This window comes from Phalaenopsis equestris, unplaced genomic scaffold (assembly GCF_001263595.1).
Source record: "Phalaenopsis equestris unplaced genomic scaffold, ASM126359v1 Scaffold000074, whole genome shotgun sequence".
Taxonomy (NCBI): Eukaryota; Viridiplantae; Streptophyta; class Magnoliopsida; order Asparagales; family Orchidaceae; genus Phalaenopsis; species Phalaenopsis equestris.
In genome coordinates, this window is record NW_018164516.1 from 54,501 (window position 1) to 74,797 (window position 20,297).

At 38.4% G+C, this 20,297-nt stretch overlaps 2 protein-coding genes across 3 annotated transcripts; one reads left to right on the forward strand and one right to left on the reverse strand.

Moving 5' to 3' along the window:
- Positions 1-647: 647 nt before the first annotated feature.
- On the forward strand, positions 648-13,300 carry LOC110019731 (probable acyl-activating enzyme 1, peroxisomal). Of its 2 annotated transcripts, none has more exons than XM_020717521.1 (2): positions 648-931; positions 11,396-13,299. In XM_020717521.1, exons 1-2 carry the CDS (start codon positions 734-736, stop codon positions 12,839-12,841), a joined length of 1,644 nt encoding a protein of 547 aa, XP_020573180.1. In that variant the 5' UTR covers positions 648-733; the 3' UTR covers positions 12,842-13,299. The 2 variants fall into 2 exon arrangements, with proteins under 2 accessions (XP_020573180.1, XP_020573181.1); XM_020717522.1 differs by having other exon boundaries at positions 855-931; positions 11,356-13,300.
- A 5,574-nt stretch (positions 13,301-18,874) lies between these two features.
- Positions 18,875-19,826, reverse strand: LOC110019730. The gene has a single exon (XM_020717520.1). It carries the CDS (start codon positions 19,804-19,806, stop codon positions 19,021-19,023), a length of 786 nt encoding a protein of 261 aa, XP_020573179.1. The 5' UTR covers positions 19,807-19,826; the 3' UTR covers positions 18,875-19,020.
- Positions 19,827-20,297: the final 471 nt, after the last annotated feature.

The window sequence follows — 20,297 nt, forward strand, 5'->3', positions numbered from 1 at the left end:
ACATTAATGCTGCATAATTAATTTGTTGATGACTTATTAATTTTATCCGGTTAACATATCATCAAGTCGTATTTCTTGTTGGGAGTAGGGCTGTCAAAAAAGCTCGTTGTTCGCGAACAGTTCGTGTTCGGTTCGTCAATGAGTTTGTGTTCGATTGGTTCGATAAGTAAACGAGACAAACGCGAACAAATTTTTTTCGTTCGGTTAGTTAAACGAACCAAACACGAACAGTGATGCGTTCGTTCGTGTTCGGATCGTTATTGTTCGAAATATAAAATAGTTTAAAATAATTATATATATATATAATTTATGATATTTTAAAAAATTAAATTTTATAAATTATAATATATAATAAAATAATAATAATAATATATTAATATACTATAGTAGTAATATACTAATATAGATATTGAATATTTATATAATATAAGTTATATAATTAATATATAATATTATTTTTATATATTAATATTAGAGATGTCAAACTAACTCGTCGTTCGCGAACAGCTCGTGTTCGGTTCGTGTTCGGTTCGTTCGTTAAGAAACGAACACGAGCTTATTTCAAACAAACTAAATTTTAAACGAACCGAACACGAACACAAGCTTTGTTCGTTCGTGTTCGGTTAGTTTACACCCATAGTTGGGAGTGTCCGCCTGATCATGTTATCTGAATGATCTTTAGTATCGATGGACTTTAATACCGAAAACTTGTAATCGCCGGAGAACGCGGGTGATGGAGGGCTCCGTTCGCTGCTCGGCAAACTACGTTCCGCTCACTCCTCTGAGCTTCCTCGAACGGGCCGCTGCTGTCTACGGTGACCGCGTCTCCATCATCCAAGACGATTTGCGCTTCACTTGGAGGGAAACTCGAGAGAGATGTCTCCGCCTCGCGTCCGCGCTTGACTGTTTGGGAATTTCTCGTGGTGATGTGGTGAGCAATCACGATTTCATTCTATTCTATGTTTTTCCCGCTGTAATTTTTCCTTGTTTTGTTGGTATTGATTTATACCTAATAATTTGTAGAACTAAATTCATGTGGCCTGAATTAACGACAGGGGATGTATTCCGAGAGAGAATATGTATAGTGATGAATCCAAAATTATCTGAGAGACATGCTCAAGGAATAGAGGGCTGAGGAATAGGGAGAGAGAGAGAGAGAGAGAGGAGAGTAATAACACAATAATGAATATTAATTTACATATCCTTTATTCATAAAGTGAACCCTTTATTTATGGGAATGGGTCATAGTACAATTACATGTTGTTGGTATGACGTGGGTTTTTTAGTATGTACATGAATATGGCCCGTGGGGCCCATGGATATAGCCGAGCGGCTATTAGGCCGGGTGGCCTTCAAGCCTGGCGACTTCCTGCTAGGGATCCTTGTCAACTGCTATGGAATGGGAGGACCCACTTTACCTTCTTGGTTTATCCGGGTTGAAAGGCGACATATTCATTCGAATGGATCTGGTCTAATGGATTCTTCAGAGATAAACTTCTCTTCATTCGTCTGAGGCGCTCCGTTTTCCCGGTACATGTAGGTTGGTCGACTAAGCGCGTGGTTCCGGATCGTCCTTGGTAATTCCCGTAGGGTCACGACACTTCTTCCACCATCCATGAGATGCTTTGCGATTTTTGCTGATACTTTTTCGATTTACATATTAAAGCAAGATATGAGATGACTGGTTGAACCCGAGAAGATGGCTATTCATACTAGTCGATCGATCTTTGTTGATGGTCGGTCAGGAGTGGCCAGTCGACCAGGAGGTCGGGCTCCAATTAATTGGTTGAAGGATCATATGCCTTCACATTTTCCATCGCAAATGCTTTTTTGCTATTGGTTGGCCAAGATTGTCCTTGGGTCGATTGACCTGATGCCATCCAGCTGGTCCCGAGTTCTTTAGTCATAAATTCTAGTTTTGATTTCATGCATCAAGCCGCTTCGAGATCCGTGCGAGCCATGTTTTTTGTGTACATGTTAATTTTCTCAATTTTCTTACTTCCTGATAGTGACAACTGAGAAAAAAAAATTTAAAATAAATGAACTTTATAACAATATTTATTTAATAACATTAATAAACTCTCTGGATTTACATGCCCATGACTATTGTATATAAGGCTCTGGGGGTAGCTTCATCATCTCAAGTTTGTTCCTTTTCTCGGCCTTTGTTTGTTATTCACAATTTTGTTATCGAGAAATGATTTGACTCTGTGCTAAAATCCGTTAATAAGACCAGGATGCTAAATGCTTTTAGGATCAGGTCGTGCCAACTCAAGGGTGAGCTGTCGAGGAAGAGATTGGCCAAAAGGCTAAAACCGATTGAAGAAGTGTGGGAGGAAGATTCGTTTGATTCGGTTTGCGGTGCACTGGGGAAGGCTTTACTCGAGGCAGGTGAGGAGCAGGGGGTCTTAGTGATCGACCCATCGACGAGAACTTTTGATGTTTAGGTCCAACCAACTGTTACGAATATTCCTCTCTTAGTTGATATTCAACGAGTCAGTGGAGATTACCCTCCGTTTGGCGAGATGTGGTCGGCATATGATTTCTCATCCTTTGATGTGGTTGTAACAACATGGTTCGAAGTAAATTGGATCTTGGGTAAATTGTTATGTTTCTTGTTTTTCTTTTTTTTTTGAACAACCTGATGTTCGTTGACTGTTTTTCCTTTCATAGACGAGGATCCTCACGTCGGGCAATTGCTGGTCGGCACTGGCGGCGGTGACTGACTTTATGGACAATTATAGCTCCCAAGGGACTGACCGCTAGTGAAGAGGACGTGGTCGATCGTCTGGTCGAACCAGACGAGGTTTAGGGTGAAACTTTTGAGGGGCGTTGGTCATCCATCGAGGCTTTAACATATCATCTGGTGGAACTGAAGACGACTCTGGCCCGGTAGGACTGAGACTTACAAGCTAGGCTAGAGGAGTTGCGTGGGGAAACATCCTATCTTCATTTGAGATTGCTGAGCTTTGGGAGGATGCATTTTTTGTGAGGGTCAATTCTAAGGCCGATCGAGTGAATCAATTTAAGCTTAGTGACCAGACATTGTTTTTGAGACTAGTGTGGAGGGGTTTAGTCCTGGCTGAGGTGGTCAAGGATCAACTTGTGAATATTTCTAGTCAGAGTAAATACCTATGTAATCATGTTTTCTGTGATAAATAAAATCTTTGTTTTTGCAAATCTCAATGTTTTTGTTTGGCAAGACATTTTCCTCTATTTTCACAAAAGACGTTTTATCTTCCATGAGCGTGCCTTCTGTCTTTCCCCTTTTAGCTAGTTGATTCTTCTTCTATCTCCAGTTCATTATTTATTTCTTTGGTGTTCATATGGTTCCGAAGATGACTACTCAGACCTTCGGTCTCGTGGCCGCGGACAAATGGTCCATTTTGTCATCGTCGAAAGTCACTTTCATCAGAGAAACTTTTATTTTGCGTTCGACCATTAAGCTGCGGGCCTCCCGTCCATATGCAAGGGCTACCAAGAGATATGGTAATGAGCTAGTGGTGCACCAAGACTAGTTTTAATGTGGGTTGCAGCTGCCTCTGTCTCACAAACTCAGATTGATTCTTATTCAGTATGGGGCCATCCTTGTGCAGATTAAGCCGAACTCCATGATGGCGATCCTGACATACATAATCTTTTGCCGGTGAAATGGCATTCCATGTTTCATTGATCTATTTAGCCACATGTTCTCATTTCACATGGAATCGAACGGTTATGTCCAATTCAGAACAACCAATCAGTTTTAATTCACCGACTTGGAACGCTAGGTCAAAGATTGGAGACACAAGTTCTTCATTGCCTCGTTTACCGAGGGTTGGGGGGGGGTGGGGGGGGGGGGGGAACAGTTTCATCTAGCTTCTTTTCCAAAAGAAGAAGGGTACCGACTACTCTCGGTTCAAGGGGGCCAATATCGAGGGTCGCTCTCAGTTTTCCAACACATCGGTCCGACGATTGTAGATCTAATTTTATTTCCGAAAGTGTTCAATCAGATGACGGTGTAGCTATGGGCCTCCTCTAACGCTGTGGAGGTCCGACGGTCGAAGGAGGTGGCTGCTCGATTGGACAGGAGGAAGGTCAAGGCCGAAGCCAAAGCGGATGAGATCCAGTGGGGAGTGACGGTTGCCGAAGGGAGACCAACTGGGGTGGCAGACTGAAAAATTGGCCCAGTAGGTGAGGAGTTCCGCTTTAACATTTCTGCTACCACGATTATGATTCAAAAGGTCTCAACTGTGGAAGTGACCATTATTGTCAGGAAGTGTAAGGCCCCCGTTAACTTTATACTTATCTTTTGGATGCAGCTCCTTTTGGTCGCCGAAAAACTGGGGGACCGTCTGAGCAACCTTGGGAAAGTTCAAATAAGAAACGTTCTTTAGGAGAAGTAAGGAGAAAAGTGATGCCCCCAGTCTAGGAGTCTTGTTTATTGATCTTTACGACAGGAGTGAGGTCAGTCGACCAGTGATTCCCGGGAGACCGAATCTGTGACTGATCCCGAGGGAAAAACTCCCGAGACTCGACACCACGGAGGCAAAGAAACAACCACGGAATCAACTCTCCTGCCTCCTCTGCTTCCAAAGAAAAGTAAGGGCTCTCCTTCGGGTTGGGTTCCTTCTCAGGGACCTAAGACGAAGATCTGGAATTCCCCCGAAGGTCAATTCACCACTATCAACCGATCGATTGACTGGTACACTAATTTTCCATCAGTCAAAATCTACCCTTCCGCGTTCTTAGAGGTCATATGGTCGCAGACATTTTCTTGATTTTTTTTTAAAACTCGGAGTCGTCAGCTTGTATGTATATATATTGTCGTCGTATGATACCCCTTTTCAAGTAAATCTCACTCTCGGATCATAGGAATAACTTGAAGAGGAGATGAATTGAAAAAGACGAGATTTATAACAAAAATATACAAACAAATTTTAAAATGAAACATGAAATGCTTATGTATAGATAATCCTCACGTGATAGGTCAAGAATATACGTTCAAACAAGATTGGATTTAAATACCTCGAAACACGTAACCAGATAACCAAAAAGAATATTGTTTTGGTTTCGGGGTTAAGAGTAATCCTAAATGTATGTATTCCTTTGGTTAATTACCATCTTAGGGGATACCCAAAAATACTCTCAATAAATGAAGTCTTCCTTACATTATTGTGATAATCGGTAAATGGGTCGTCAAAAGAATGACTATTTCAACCAAGAGCATCTCACCACCTCGGGAGCCTATATTGAACCACATGGGGAGTGGGTGAGTCCCTCAAATCCATATGTGGACGGTGGCACGCAGATAAGCAAGGCCCGGAGAAATAACCAAGTCGACTTGACAGGAACATCCCTATGCTTCAATGCTGATCGAGTCATAAGGGCAGAGGGTGAATCACCGTATCCTAAAGGAGTAACTTGCCTATCGATAGTAGGGGTTGTCAAGAAGACATCAACAAAGTAGCAAATGACAACAGGGCTTAAAAGGGCTCAACAAAGGAAGATTAGAGTAGTCCTAATTGGATAGAGATAGCTGAGTCAGGATACCACAAATCTGTCATCCTAAGCTATAGGACTCTGAGCCTATCTGGTCGTGAAGGTAGTCGACCCCATACAACCAGAAAATCCTTGTTAGCAATCCGTGAATTGTGTCATCTGAGAGAGCCTCGGTAGCCTTAGGGTCAAAAGGAATGAAACTCTAATTATAGGACCCTATAAGATAGAGATCAAAGGGGTGAGACTTATATCTGCTGAATAAATGATGAAGATGCCACAATGAAAGAAGTGAAAAGAGAGGTCTGACTATAAAGCTGAAAAAACACTCCTCACAAGAACTTGTACCCCGCCTGGGTCTGGGAAGCCTCTAACACCCTAATCGCAATAGACAACCACTTAAGTAGAAATCTTTGTTGGGCTGGTTAAGTTGAAGCATGGGGGCTTCTCTCAGGTCATACAAATATGATGCATTTATCTAATATAATTTGAGACATAAATGTCTTATTAAGTATGATGGGGTGTATAGACATGCGTGCGAATCATTTTAAAACCGGTTCGAAAGGCCATGCAAAAAAGTAAGTGCAAGCTTTAAAATTTTGAAATATTTTAATCCTAAAATTTTGATTAATATTAATATTTTATTATTAGATTTTTTAGAAAAATTATAATTTTTAGGGTCTCTAAAATGCTTAAATTATACCATGATTCCCAGAAAAACCACACCTAAAAAATGACGAAACTTGCAAAACACATGTATAACAATAAAAGATGCAAGACAAGCATAAAAAAAAACACAGAGGCTGATGCTCCTGGGTCGGCAACATGTCTCAGGAAAACAGGAAAAACTGTCGAACTCCGCATATACATGCTCTTTCCTAGTTTTATACATGAATATAAATTTAGAATTAAGGTGCGAGACACGAACAATCGCTCCTTGTCCCCGTCACGTGGTTTGGTGCATCATACACCTTGGACCCCTTGCCCTACCTCATTTTTTATACAGAATCGATCCTAAGAACTCTATCAAATACATGATAAAAAAAAGACTCGACATGCAAAAACGTTAGCACAAGTTATATCATGCAATGCATATAAGCCATGTTTCGTGGGAGGAGCTCAATAGCTTCTGCAGAAAATGTTAGTCTTTAAATCATTACTTGCTCCTTCCTTTTTGTGTGCGTGTGTGTTTATGCATGACTCACTGCAACAAAACTGACTATAATATATTATTACACATGTTCATACTCACAAACAAAGTGTTGTTTTGCTAGGACAACCAAACCAGCAAAGAGCAATAGCCAGACAACGGAGATTATCTAATGCCCTAATCTTAGCCTAACACAATGTCTAACGAAAGTGTCCTAACACATCATCTAAATGTGCACAAAGGTATAGGGGTAAAGACTCCCGTATGACTTTGACGGGGTCGCCAATTCTAAACCCGGTCCAAAGGATCTAGAATACATCACTGAGGTGATGACATTTTGAAAGGGCGGCCTCACATATGACCTAAATTACATAATTTTAAAATAAGGGGATTACGTATAATATATATATATATATATAAAATACATTTTTTTCTTATGTTTTTAAAATAAAGTACATCGCAGGTGATATACTTTAGAGTCATTGGAACCTTAACACAGTCATGTTGTATACTACTTATAATACAAAAACTCACATTGCTCATCAAGACATCCTTGCGATCAATGTTCGTTTAAAAATTATGACCAACGGACGGATCACTTATCTAACTTATCAACTTGCCATCTAAATAGACTAGATGATGCACATGCAAAAATGCAAATATGAGGCAGCATGCCACTGTTGCTCAAGCGAATATGTGTGGCATGCCAAGTGATTGAGCACGTTATGAGTGTTTCAACAGGTGTGAACATTTGTATTATATCTTAAAAGAGAGTTTAGCACGCTACGGTCGCTTAAGGGGACATGTGTAGTGCACTAAACAATTGAGTATAATGTGAATGTTCCAAAAGATTCTAACACTCACGTTATACACTCACATAACCATTTCGGGCGCTTGAGCACCCAAGCCCCCCAAAGGGGGCTTGCCTCTTTGCATTCTTCTACCTTGGTGCGCGAAGCTTTGTACGGGTAGCTTTTTATAGATTCATGGACTACCATAGACTGTTAGCAGTGAAAATAGGTTCTCCCACATCAAGGTGGACACTAGGGCGTGCACCGTAACAGTCTAAAATTAGTGCCTGAGGCCAAGTACGATCCGAATAGTTCGAAACTCAATTTTATGTCTGGATGTCCGTAGGAAGGTTTTCACTGATCCAGAAGCTACGAGAAATCATGTATCGTTAAAATCATACCCCATAACTCAAAAATGAACATTCTGGAGGTTTTAATTAGGGGATTTTAGTTTTGACAAGCATCCCGGACCTCAGAGCAGGTAGATTGGTTTGAACCCGAATTTTCCTAAAATGTGCATCGGAGAGTTTGATGGTTGTCCTTAGCCACGGGAGACTTCAAATAGACGGAGTATGACCTCTAAACACCAAAAAAGGCATTAAACACGCCTTGTATCGGGACCAACACTACCCCACGACGAATTTCCCTGGGTAAGGCTAAGTCGACACTGTTCCTAGTTCTTTGCCCAAGACACGTACCAGGTGATCTGAATAGATTTCTTGGTCTACGGGATGCTTAAAACAATCCTGTAGCGTTCAAGCAAACACCTTACACATATGACATCAAATATGATGCCAACAAGGCATTCACGAAGCCTCTTCGGAAGTTGGAGCGGTCCTATTTGTATTAGAAGACCAACCGATATCATTTGAAAGCATGGGAGGCCTCTCACCTTCAATCAATGGAGTTGGACCGTGCCGAGAATGGGTGGGTTGCTGCTGCGGAACAAGCCGAGATCTTGGTTGGGTTGACCAAAGAGGCGAAGAAGTGGGTTGAGGCAGTTGAGAAGAAGCTCGCTGCAGTGGAGGAGGAATTTTCCTCGGTTTCTGAATTATTTTCACTTGACGAGGAAGAAATTCGTAGCCTGAAAGAGCAAATGACGACCATGAAAATGGAATGATTCGCGTCGCTTCCGTCTCGCACTATGCAGGTGAAGCTCCTTGAAGAGCAACTTCGGATTGGTAGCCTGACGATGATTGATCAATTCATTCGATCAGGTTTGGTTGATCCAAAGTATTTGGACACTCAAAACAAGTGGGGCTCTTCCAGTCGGCTTCTAGAAGCTTAGGTTTTTCTTTTGAACAATAATTTTGCAAATATTTTGTATAGACCACCTTTTTGTAAACATGAAAATTTGGTAAATATGAAAATTGCATATATCTTTTGTAATGAAGCGGTTTGGTTATCTTTTGTACATTTTGGTTTTTTCTCTTGCTGTGTCTTTGTGAGGGGCTTGCCCGGTAATGTGCTTGATAAGTGATTGATGATTTGTAGTCTTTAAGTTGTTGCAGTTTAACTCAAGTCCTACCTTGCCCGCCTTAACGATGGTCACCACCCGGGCTTTGATCTGGGGCAGTTTATGCTGTGCCCTTTGTGGAGCTTGTCATGCCTCGCACAGGGTTTATGCAAGGATATTAAGTATTTCCTGTTGTTACCGGGCAGGAGACTGCTTCTCAGGTTGTTTCTGAGTCAAGTTTTTTTGTGGGTTGGTAACCTTATGCTTTTAGCTAGCCGGGCGACCTTGGTGCCTTGGTCAGCCATTTTTATTGGCTATCTTCATATTGGATGCAGCTTAGTGATTTTGGCGTCGCGATTGGTTGTCTTTGTATTCGAACTTAGCCAGACAATCTTGGCGTCGCGACTTGTTGTTTTCGTATTTGGACTCAGCCGAACGATCTTGGCGCTGCTACTGAACGTCTTCATATTTGGACTTAGCGGGGGCGCCTCGGCTGGCCGCCTTCACATTTAGGCTCAACCGGTCGAACTTGGTCCTGTAGCTGGTTGTCTTCATGTTAGGACTCAGCCGGATGATCTTGGCGCCGCGGCTGGCAGTCTTCGTATTTGGACTCAGCCGAACAATCTTGGCGCCGCGACTGGCCGTCTTCACATTTGGGCTTAGCCAAGCGATTTTGGTGTCATGACTGATTGTCTTCATGTTAGGACTCAGCACCACTAATGAGACCGAAGATGAATCTTAAAGAACGCTTGAAAGATAAATTTCCACTTCATCTTTATAACAAATATGGCACCAAAATTAAGTAGTTAATTATTGCACATCAAATAGTCACACTTGCTTAAAAAATCTAGGTTTCTTTTTTCTTATCATAGCTGTCGCTATCAAGTAGCAAGAAAATCAGAAAACTTTAATATGTACATAAAAAATGCGTCAGCACAAATCTCAAAGACATCTCACGGATGGCGGAAGAGGTGATGTGGCTCCGCAGGACCTACCAAGGATGACCCAGGACCACACACTCAACCGGCTAGCCCTTTACGTACTGGGAAGACAATGTTCCATAGACAGATAAGGGGTAGATCAACCCCTGAAGAACCCATATGACCAGATCCACTTGGATGAATTTGGCGTCTTCCAATCACTTGGATGAATTTGGCGTCTTCCAATCTCGAGACCGAGAAGATAAAGTGTGTCCACCGGTTCCAGAGTGGACGTGAACCCTTAGCAAGTATCCACCCGGCCTACCAGTTGCTCGGTCTGACAGCCGCCCAACCTCACAAACGCCTGGCCTCATAGCCGCTTAGCTTGATGGACGCCCTATCGACAGATGACTTACTTAATGGCCGCCCAGTCTCACAATTGCGCAACCATATCCATGGGTCCTATGAGCCATATTTATGTACAGACTGAAATACCCACACCCTACCTGCGTCATTCCTATAATTATGGTCCATTTCATGAATAAATGTTACACAAATTTACTGTTCATTATTGTGTATTGCTTGCCCTTCTCTCTCTCTCTCTCTCTCTCTCTCATCCTTCAGCGTTCTATTCCTTAGGCGTGCCTCCCAAACACATCTGGTTTCAACAGATATATACTAAGAGGGGATATGCATAGTAAGTCTAAGCTATTACTTGTAGGCATAAAAATTTTTCATTTAATCATGGTTTATTTATGAAGCACTTAAACAGCCAAAACATGGATGATTGAATTTGAGTTCCATCCATTGGCTGATGACTCATTAAGGGGCTGTATTGTAACATGATTTATCTTGGATTTAGGCAAGATTTGACACAAATAATAACATTATTGGAACATGTTACCATAAGGTAGTCGCCTGCTCTGTATTTCCCCTTACTGGTTTTGCGCCTTTACAAAGCTTTCATGGTATCAAAGCTCTGAGCTCAAGGTTATTCGAGTCTCTACCCTCTCTCTCTCTGGATCCGAATCATGGGACAATGTCTGGCTTCCCAGGCATCCGAAAAACACAGTTTTTCTACAATGGAATCGATCCCAGTTACCTTTTTATTTTTATTTTTTCCCTTTTTTTCATTTACATAGTAATGTAGAAAGAAGTTTTTTTGTTTGATGGTGCACGGATGGAGAGGAAGGGATTGAATTCACTTCAGGCTGAGACAAATTTCCTGAATCATTATGCTGAATAATTGAAATTTGAACGCCATTATGAAAGCGTTTATGAAAGTGTAACAACTTTCCCCTTTTGATGCTCACAAATGAAAATATATTGACAAATCCTGACTAGCATTTCTATACACCTTTTTCAGTTTTTTTTTCTACTTTTTTGCAGATTGTTCTCATGAAAATATATTGATAAAGCCTGACTAGCATTTCTATACACCTTTTCCAGCTTTATTCTATTTTCTTGCAGATTATTCTCATAGCAACGAAAGACATGATATTTGGTTTTATGCTAGGTTGCTGCCAATGTTTAATATTGTGTATAAATATTGTTTTTTAGTTCCAGAACTATTTGGTGATCGATTGCGCTTTTGGACCAGGTTGCTGTTCTTGCCCCTAACATTCCGTCAATGTGTGAATTACATTTTGGGGTTCCCATGACTGGTGGGATTCTGTGCACACTCAATACACGGCATGATTCAGCTATGCTATCAGTCCTCATCAGACATTCTGAAGCAAAGGTCATCTTCGTTGATCATCAATTACTAGAGGTTGGCCAAGGTGCTCTTAGACTTCTCGCCAAGGATCAAACTAATCTTCCTCATCTTATTATACTTTCAGAGCCCGGTGAGTCTCTATCTTCTGAAAACAACTATGAAACTCTACTGAGGACTGCTAACTCCCAGTTTAACATCAAATGGCCCCTCGACGAGTGCGACCCAATATCTCTAAATTATACTTCTGGCACCACCTCTAGACCCAAAGGTGTCATTTTCACTCACCGAGGTGCATACCTGAATTCAATTGCTGCAATCCTTTTGAATGATATCACTACAATGCCTGTTTATCTATGGACTGTGCCCATGTTTCACTGCAATGGGTGGTGTTTCATCTGGGGTATAGCAGCTCAGGGTGGCACTAATGTATGTTTGAGAAATGTCTCAGCAAAGGGCATATTCAATGGCATTCACCTTCATAAGGTGACCCACATGGGTGGTGCCCCTACAGTTCTTAACATGATCATCAATGCTCCACTCAGTGACCGGAAGCCACTGCCTGGAAAAGTGACAGTGGCAACTGGTGGTGCACCTCCACCCCAAACTGTTTTGTTCCAGATGGAAGACCTTGGCTTTCATGTCATCCATTCTTATGGTCTCACCGAGACATATGGACCAGCAACGGTTTGCGTGTGGAAGCCTGATTGGGATGCCTTACCTTCAGAGGATCGCGCAAAACTCAAATCACGCCAGGGACTTCAACATCTTTGCATCGAGGAATTGGATGTTAAAGACCCAGTTACAATGAAGAGTGTACCAGCTGATGGAAAAGCCATAGGCGAGGTAATGTTTAGAGGCAACACGGTCATGGCTGGATATTACAAAGATAATGATGAAACAAATAAAGCTTTTGCCGGCGGATGGTTTCGTTCCGGTGATCTTGCTGTAAGGCATGCTGATGGATATATTAAGCTCAAGGACAGAGCCAAGGATATAATTATCTCTGGTGGGGAAAACATCAGCACAGTAGAGGTGGAATCAGTGCTTTTCAGCCACCCAGCTGTACTCGAAGCAGCTGTGGTTGGCCGGCCCGATGACTACTGGGGGGAGACGCCTTGCGCCTTCGTCAAGTTGAAGGATGGTGCCCGTGCAAGCAGTGAAGAGATAATCATTTTCTGTCGTGCTAATTTGCCACATTATATGGCGCCCCGAACAGTCATCTTTGAGGACCTTCCGAAAACGTCGACTGGTAAGGTGGAGAAATTTGTTCTTAGGGAGAAGGTGAAGGCATTGGGCTCTCATTTTCGGACAAGTGGAAGTAAGCTCTGATCTGCTATGTTCACCTGATTAATTGTTTATGCTTGCTCTTGATTGATGTGCTGTTTAGTGATATTCCCTCAACATTGTCAAACTTTATGAACAAAGCATTCGATTGGTCGCTCTATGCTATTATTAGCAGTGAAAGTTGGAGGAAAGCATTGAGCTCGTATTAAGCGTTTGTAGAAGAACTAAACTTCTGCTTTATCATTCAAATGGGAAAGGATATATATTTTCTATGTTAGTCATTACTCATTGCTCTAGTGTGTGAACTTATTATTTTGATAGTCACATGACCTGTTTTAAACATGCGAGTCACATGTTCCTTCTATAATGCAATGACCGAGTTAACTCGCTGTGATGTTTCGGCGTAAAACTACAAAGATTAGCTCAGGATTACAGCCGATTGAACTAAAGCTGAAGGGCCCTTAAGCTTAATTACTTTATCATTGAGCAATACAAGTAATTACACACCACCACTAGACTCGGGACATTGTTCCTTTCTATTTTTCCAGCTCGAGTTAAAGCAATGTATCAAAGCCAATCGTTACTGAGATCAGACAGATCACATGATCAGGATGCTCACCATAAGAAATAGTATATCAATAGGATAAAGAGATAATTACATACAGATCACCCAAAATATTGATATTTATAAATTAAGCCCCCCAAGTGATTATTTTGAACTACCAAACTGATGTATTTATGTGTGTCATGATCAAGCTATCACGAACTTGATAGAAATAAAACTGCCATAAATTTTGATATTTGCATGAGAATTTAAAAAAATGGATGAAAGACGGTGGTTGATTTGTGAATTGTAAGTTTCAGGTGGTCCGTATGAAATTGCTCCAATTTAATAATTTCATTTTTAAAAATAGATATTGGCATCTTTGTAATTTTTAAATACTTCTAATGATAAATATTATAAAAGGTAAATTTACATATTTAGCACTAAATTTTTATGTATTTACATCTCACATCTAGACTTTCACATTTACATATGTGCCACTTTGGTGTTTGATATAAATGTGCCTTTCACTTTTAAGTTTTAAAAAAGTGTTAAAAATATTATTCTTTATGCTATATTTAAGATTTAAATGGTATGTGTGTAAACATGAAAGTTTATGGTGGATATGTAAATATGTAAGAATTGTGTGATGTGCCTGTAAATGCCTTTATTACCAAGACATTATGATTTTATTTATTTATTTTATAATTTTTAGATAATTTTCTTTTTTTTTTTTGCTAAAAATAATATAAAATTGAGATTTTTTTTAACAGATATAATCTTACTTTACATAATTAGAAAATTAATTAGAAAATTATTATCAATTTTTATATTGATATCATAAAGATAGTAATTAAATAAATCAAAATAAATAACCATTTCATGCAAGATAACATATACTCATTGTCTCTCTCTCTCTCTCTCTCTCTCTCTCTTATTTTTTTGAAACGTGATATGGGCTTGACAGGCATGTGGGCTTGATGTTAAGATGATGAACCGACGCTTGTGTTATCTATTTATAAAGCTACTATGGGCTAGTGATATGCTCCCATTCCCCTCTGTAAGTAGCCTGTCAAGCCCACATGCATCAGCTGTCCCTCTTTGGGAAATGATCATATGTTATTATTTATTTTAAATTAAACTAGAGATGGAATTCCTCTTTTAAAATAGGATTTCATAAAAATTGTATGATAATGGCTAAATAGTTGGAGTTTAATTATTTTTTAAAAAGATTTTAGTGATCCTAATCATTTAGGGATAGATTAGTTAATGAAAACTTTATTTATCTATCATTACATAGAAATCATAATTATGAAGGTTGTTTTTTTTTTTTAAATTTAATCAATATTTTCGGTCTCAAATTTTTATATACCTAAGTGGTGATAATTATTGACAACACTTCAAAAAATAAATTTGGGATTGCCGATCTCCCATCCTTTTCATCCTTCCGATTGGCTCATACAAAAAACTAGGGAGGAAGGTGAGCCTGTTTGCACCATTCTTCCTCTTTGCTTGTCCCGGAATTACTAAATTACTAAATTTCTGATTTATGATGAATTGATGTCATTTTGGGATTTACCAAATCTTAGGATTGACAGAAGTGCATTTTGTCGTTTAACAGGATTTAGCCTATATCCTGCTTAAGATTGGCTACTAAACAACCCATTGGAGTTTGATTGTTTATCATGGATCAATACACGGGCTCGGTTCCGTGTACTATTTGGGTGACACGTATACTTGCATGATTCTTGGGTGCTTTGCAACATTTGATTTGTATCAACTCTTCTTCAAAATGAGAATCGGAGTTATGTTGAAGACCATAACCAACCTATTAGCTTATGTATAATAAATGATTAAGTATCTCTATTCATTATAATGCAATCTAATAGAATTATTGATTTTGGCCTTCTTGAAAATAGTACGATTATTATACTCGATTCATTGATGAATGCCAAATGGGACCATAAAGTTGTTCTTAAAGAACTGGAGCACCTATTGTGCTTTGACTTCTCACAACAATGCTATTTTCACTCACTCAAAAATGTAATTAGTTATAATTAATATTAATCAATGAACTTTAATAACATAAGGGTCGATAAGATTGGTGATATCCATCCCTCACATTTTAAAAGACTACAAAGCTATTTTTGGATGTAGAATATTAAGTAGTTTTTTATATAATATAATTATGTTCACCAAGCACTAATGATAATGACATGAAACTAAAGTTGTTTTAGTGAAATAGGTTAACTAAGCTTCTTATGCTCAAAGGACTGTCTAGAGAAGGGTTTTAGAGCATTAAACTTTATTTTCTTAGTTCATTACAGCCAAAGGTCTTAAATATTATCTAAGGTTGACTTGAACCTAACTTCAAATTAGATTGGATTTGGGTTCTCTTTGTTTCAACATGAACTCACTAAATATGAAATAAGTTATAGTTTCATTTGAGCTTATTCGGAGTCAAAGGTAGGTGGGGATGAATTTAAATTAGGTTAACTAATTTCCTGCAACTTATTCTAGGTTATGGAAGAAAGTGTAAGAGACTTTAATTGTAAGGTTGTTCTTCAAAATTATGTCATCCATAGATAGATGGCTGGTTAGAGTAAACTATTTATGCCTTAGAATATTAGATGAGAGTTTACTTTCATGATTATAAAGGTAATTAGGTAAATTGTATTCTTCTTATGGAGTTTGTTTATAATAATAGTTTTCAAACTAGTATACATATAATACCTTATAAAGCTTTATTATAAGTTTGATCTCCTTTATGTAAGTTTGAGATTAATGAGATGACACTCTAAAATTCAAGCTTTTGATTTAGCCACTTAGAAGATTCATTTAATTTAATAATAATTTTATATTTACATATGTAGAAGAGAAAATATTTTTAGCCTAATCTTGATAGATTGAGTTTAAGTTTTGAGATTATTTATTACTTTTTACATATGCATATACTAATCAATAAGAGTGGAGAGCTTCCTTCTCACTTTATTGGTTTTCTTAAGCTAATCAAGAAAGTAGGTTGGGTTTCATATCAATTGACTCTTTATACAAGTCTCATATAACTTTACAATAATATCACGGGTCTTCATTCTCAGATTATTTTTCATAATGATTCTCAAAATATTCAATTTTAAGCCACCGTTAACTAAAAACATTTAAGTGTTGGTCAACTACCAAAGTGTATTTTAGATAGTGAAATTTGATAGCTTTACTGTTGTTCTATTCCTTCTATCTTGGTATTATAAAAGAATAAGTAAGAATGAACAAAAAATATGAGACACTTAAAAAGAGATAACAATGAATTACACACATATATTTCGAAAGAAATGTATGAATTAGGCACACAATTTTTTTAGTGGAATTAAAATTTGCAAAAAGACCAAATCATCCCCAATCCTTTAAACTAAATCACCATAACCACCTTCCTCTTTTACGTTATACTTTTTGCATTTCTTAGGCCATGTTATAAAAGGTTAAGTAAGGCTTCTTCATTCATTCTCTCTCTCTCTCTCTCTCTCACACACACACACACACACACACACGCACACCTAGAATCCCCTAATTTATTTATTTTTAAATGTCAACACCTGTAGATATTATGTCTACTTATTCCTTAAAAATTTTATTGTCGAATATTGACTTTACTCTAAGTAACAAGAGCCAAAGCTCTTTCACTCTAGTGCTCCCCATGCAACAACTAAATATGTATAAAGCATCAACCCATTGTCCCTTCCCTTAGAACATTTTGAGCCATAATGCTTCTTCTCATGTTGCAATCATTATTTGGGCAAGTTTTTATCGTCTTTTTAACCTATATCTCCCTATAATCGTCCATTAGAAAGAAACAACTTCTACTCTTCATCCATATCAAATACAATCAAAAGAGAATTTTGAGTAACAACATCTTCTTTCTTTCTTTTTCTCAGCTCAAAATCATAGATTAATTTAAAGTATAACTAACCTCCTTGTCTCTTTCAAACCTATTCAAACAACTTTAATTTATTTTTTATTATAAAGTGCTTTTCTTTATTTCATTGTTTTCTCTTTAGACGTTATTTATTTATACAAATTTAGGATAATACTTTAAATGTTCAATTCATTTTATTATAGATTTAAGTTTGACTACGACAATTATAAAATAAGATTACATAATTATTATCTAACTTATGTAGAATGAGTTACTACTATGTTAGTTAAAAATTAGCATATTTTACCTCTAAATGTGTAATTAAGATTGATTAAAATTGTATACAATATGATTTTTAAGTTGATTTTTGTTTATTGTTGTTCTTTCAGTTCTAAGAGGAGCAATGGGCTTTTATACAATATGCCTTAAAAGTATATAAATTTATTTATTTGATTATAATCATACATTCCTTTCATAGATTTGTTATCTTTGATTGTGTTTGTACACTTTTGTTGAACTTTTACTCTTTGCAATGTTATGTTTCTTAATATATATTATTTAACTATATTAATTAGCATATAAGTACTCTTTTTGAAATTATTTATATGATATTAAAATTTATTTTCCTTCACCATATCTTAAAATAATTGTGATCATATTAATCATATCAACTTGTTGCTAATGGGACTCATACTTTTGAGTCATTTGCATTCATTGCAAAATTTGGAGATAGTTACGTAAGAAAAGTGGTTAACTCAACCAAAATACGAGTGAGAACGAGGATTCAACCATTCAAATTTTAAATTTTGAGGCATGAATTTTTGGAAAGTAGGAAATTTAGTCCCCCTTGATGGATCTTGAAAAATTTTGCCAATGAAATGCAATCAAGTAAGGAGAGAGAATTAAACACATGGAATAAAATTCAAACATCCAATTTTTGGAGGCCACCATTTTTAAAAAAGAGTAATTTTTACCAAGGCTAGAAGAAATATGGTGGATTCACCTCATGTTAGACTTTTTTAATATAATTTTATGTAATTTCAAATTGCAATAATTTATTTTCATGTAATATCTTATTTTTCTCTCTCTTTTCTTTTATTTTTATGTTGTAATATTACAACTAAGGTAAGAGCCTTAAGAAATGAGGATAGAGTTTAAGAGAATTATACTTTTAATGCCAGAGCTTAGTGGCTCTTAAGTTTAGGTATGACTTAGTGGCTTTCCCTTTTGATGAGCTCAATGACTCTTCCAAAAAAAATAATCAATGGAGCCATGACCAAACATCCTCACTTGGAAATTCATGGTGTCATCTCCCCCCCATCATACTTTATCACCATTTTAGAACTGAAATGTCGTTTGGCGTAGAAGGAGATGTTTGCCTAGGAGTCAATAGTTAAAGATGCTAGTCATAGAACGAGCCATCAAGTTTGGCCAATTTAGTGGCTGCCCCATTATCATTATTTACCTTTTCATGATCAACCAATCTATATCATTAGCGACCTTACCGATCATATTACAAGCCAAGCATTATTCATTTAATTTTATCTTAACAAACTCAAATGTTCTATAGCGTTGAGCTCAAAATCCTCCAAATTCACAAATTCATAGCTGGTTGTGATCATATTGATAGATTTTGAGATAATTGTTGTTATGACAAAATAAAGAAGCTAGAAGTACAATACTTCAAGATATACACAAATGAACTTCACAAATTGAACTATACACAATTTTTTCACAATACACAATGTCATCTTCACCGGGCATGGTGTTCTAAAAGCTGAGAATGTTGAGGAGAGAAACCCTATTTTTTATCAACCTCCTGAAACGTGATTCCAATCCGCCCTCCAGATCACAAATGTTGTCGCAGAGAGCGTCCAAGAATTCCCCTCCCGCGCCCCATTCCTTCTCCTCGCAAACCACCTTCTTTGTATGCAAAAACTCGCACATATGCGACCACTTGCGAGTGCTTCCCTTTTGATTTATCCTCGGCATTGCTAAGAACGAAGAAGCCGCTTGAAGCAGAGCGATCAAAATCTCCCTCGCCTCAACCATCATGGCGTCCATCGCTGAGCAAGGTGTGCGTTTGTTGCTGCTTTCCATCTGTTTCTGCAATGATCTCATCGAAGTCGCGAAGGCCTTCTTTATGGATCGAATAGGAGTGGAGTCGTAGTGATGTGCTGTTTTGCTCTTGACATCAGTGCATGCTTTTCTCCGAACAGAGAGCTGAATTTCTCGCAGATGACCCCTAGTGAAGGCGAGGCTGTCCCTAATTGCGCCACTCAGGTCAAGCAGCCGGAGAGAGAGATCGAGCTCCTCGTCCAACCATTTCCTTTGGTTCGAATGGGCGAGGTGTTGCTGATTGCCGGGCAAACGAAGAAGCTCCTCGATTGCATCGTAGACATCTCCGAGCCCTCTCAGACAGTCCGACACAGCCGATGTAGTTAAGGAACCCAAACAAGCTCTAATCTTGCGCAGATTTCCTTCAATTTGGGCGGCAGCTGGGTGGGATCTGGATGGCAAGCTGGTGGATCTAACATGGAATGCTTGATCAGCCATCTTCTATTTTCCTGATTGATTGCCTATTGAAAGGGAAGACCAGCCAAGATGAGCTGATTGGTTAAGTTCGTGCTTGTAAAGGTGACTTGCCCATCTTATATATAGCTTACTAGACGATTGGCTATGGAAATGCAAGAGGACTGGGGAGGGAAAGCACATGTTCATGTCATTGGAGACATAATCTCTAAAGAAATGGAGATGGCTGGCGAACAAGATAGGACTTGGATCATTCTGCTGAACTCAGGTAGCTTAATTACAACATTGTTATTGATGTCGTTGTCGGCAGGAGCAATTTGGCCCACAAATTATATGGGAGACGGTTGCTCTTATTATATTTTATTAATTTGTTTATTTTTGCCTTCTGACTTCACTTTGATTCATAAATAATAACTTTCCTAGTCATGGATGCAAGTGCCAAACAACTTATCACTAGAATTATACAAATAAGATGTCAACACCGACTGTTTGATGAAATGCCGCAAGATTGGTAA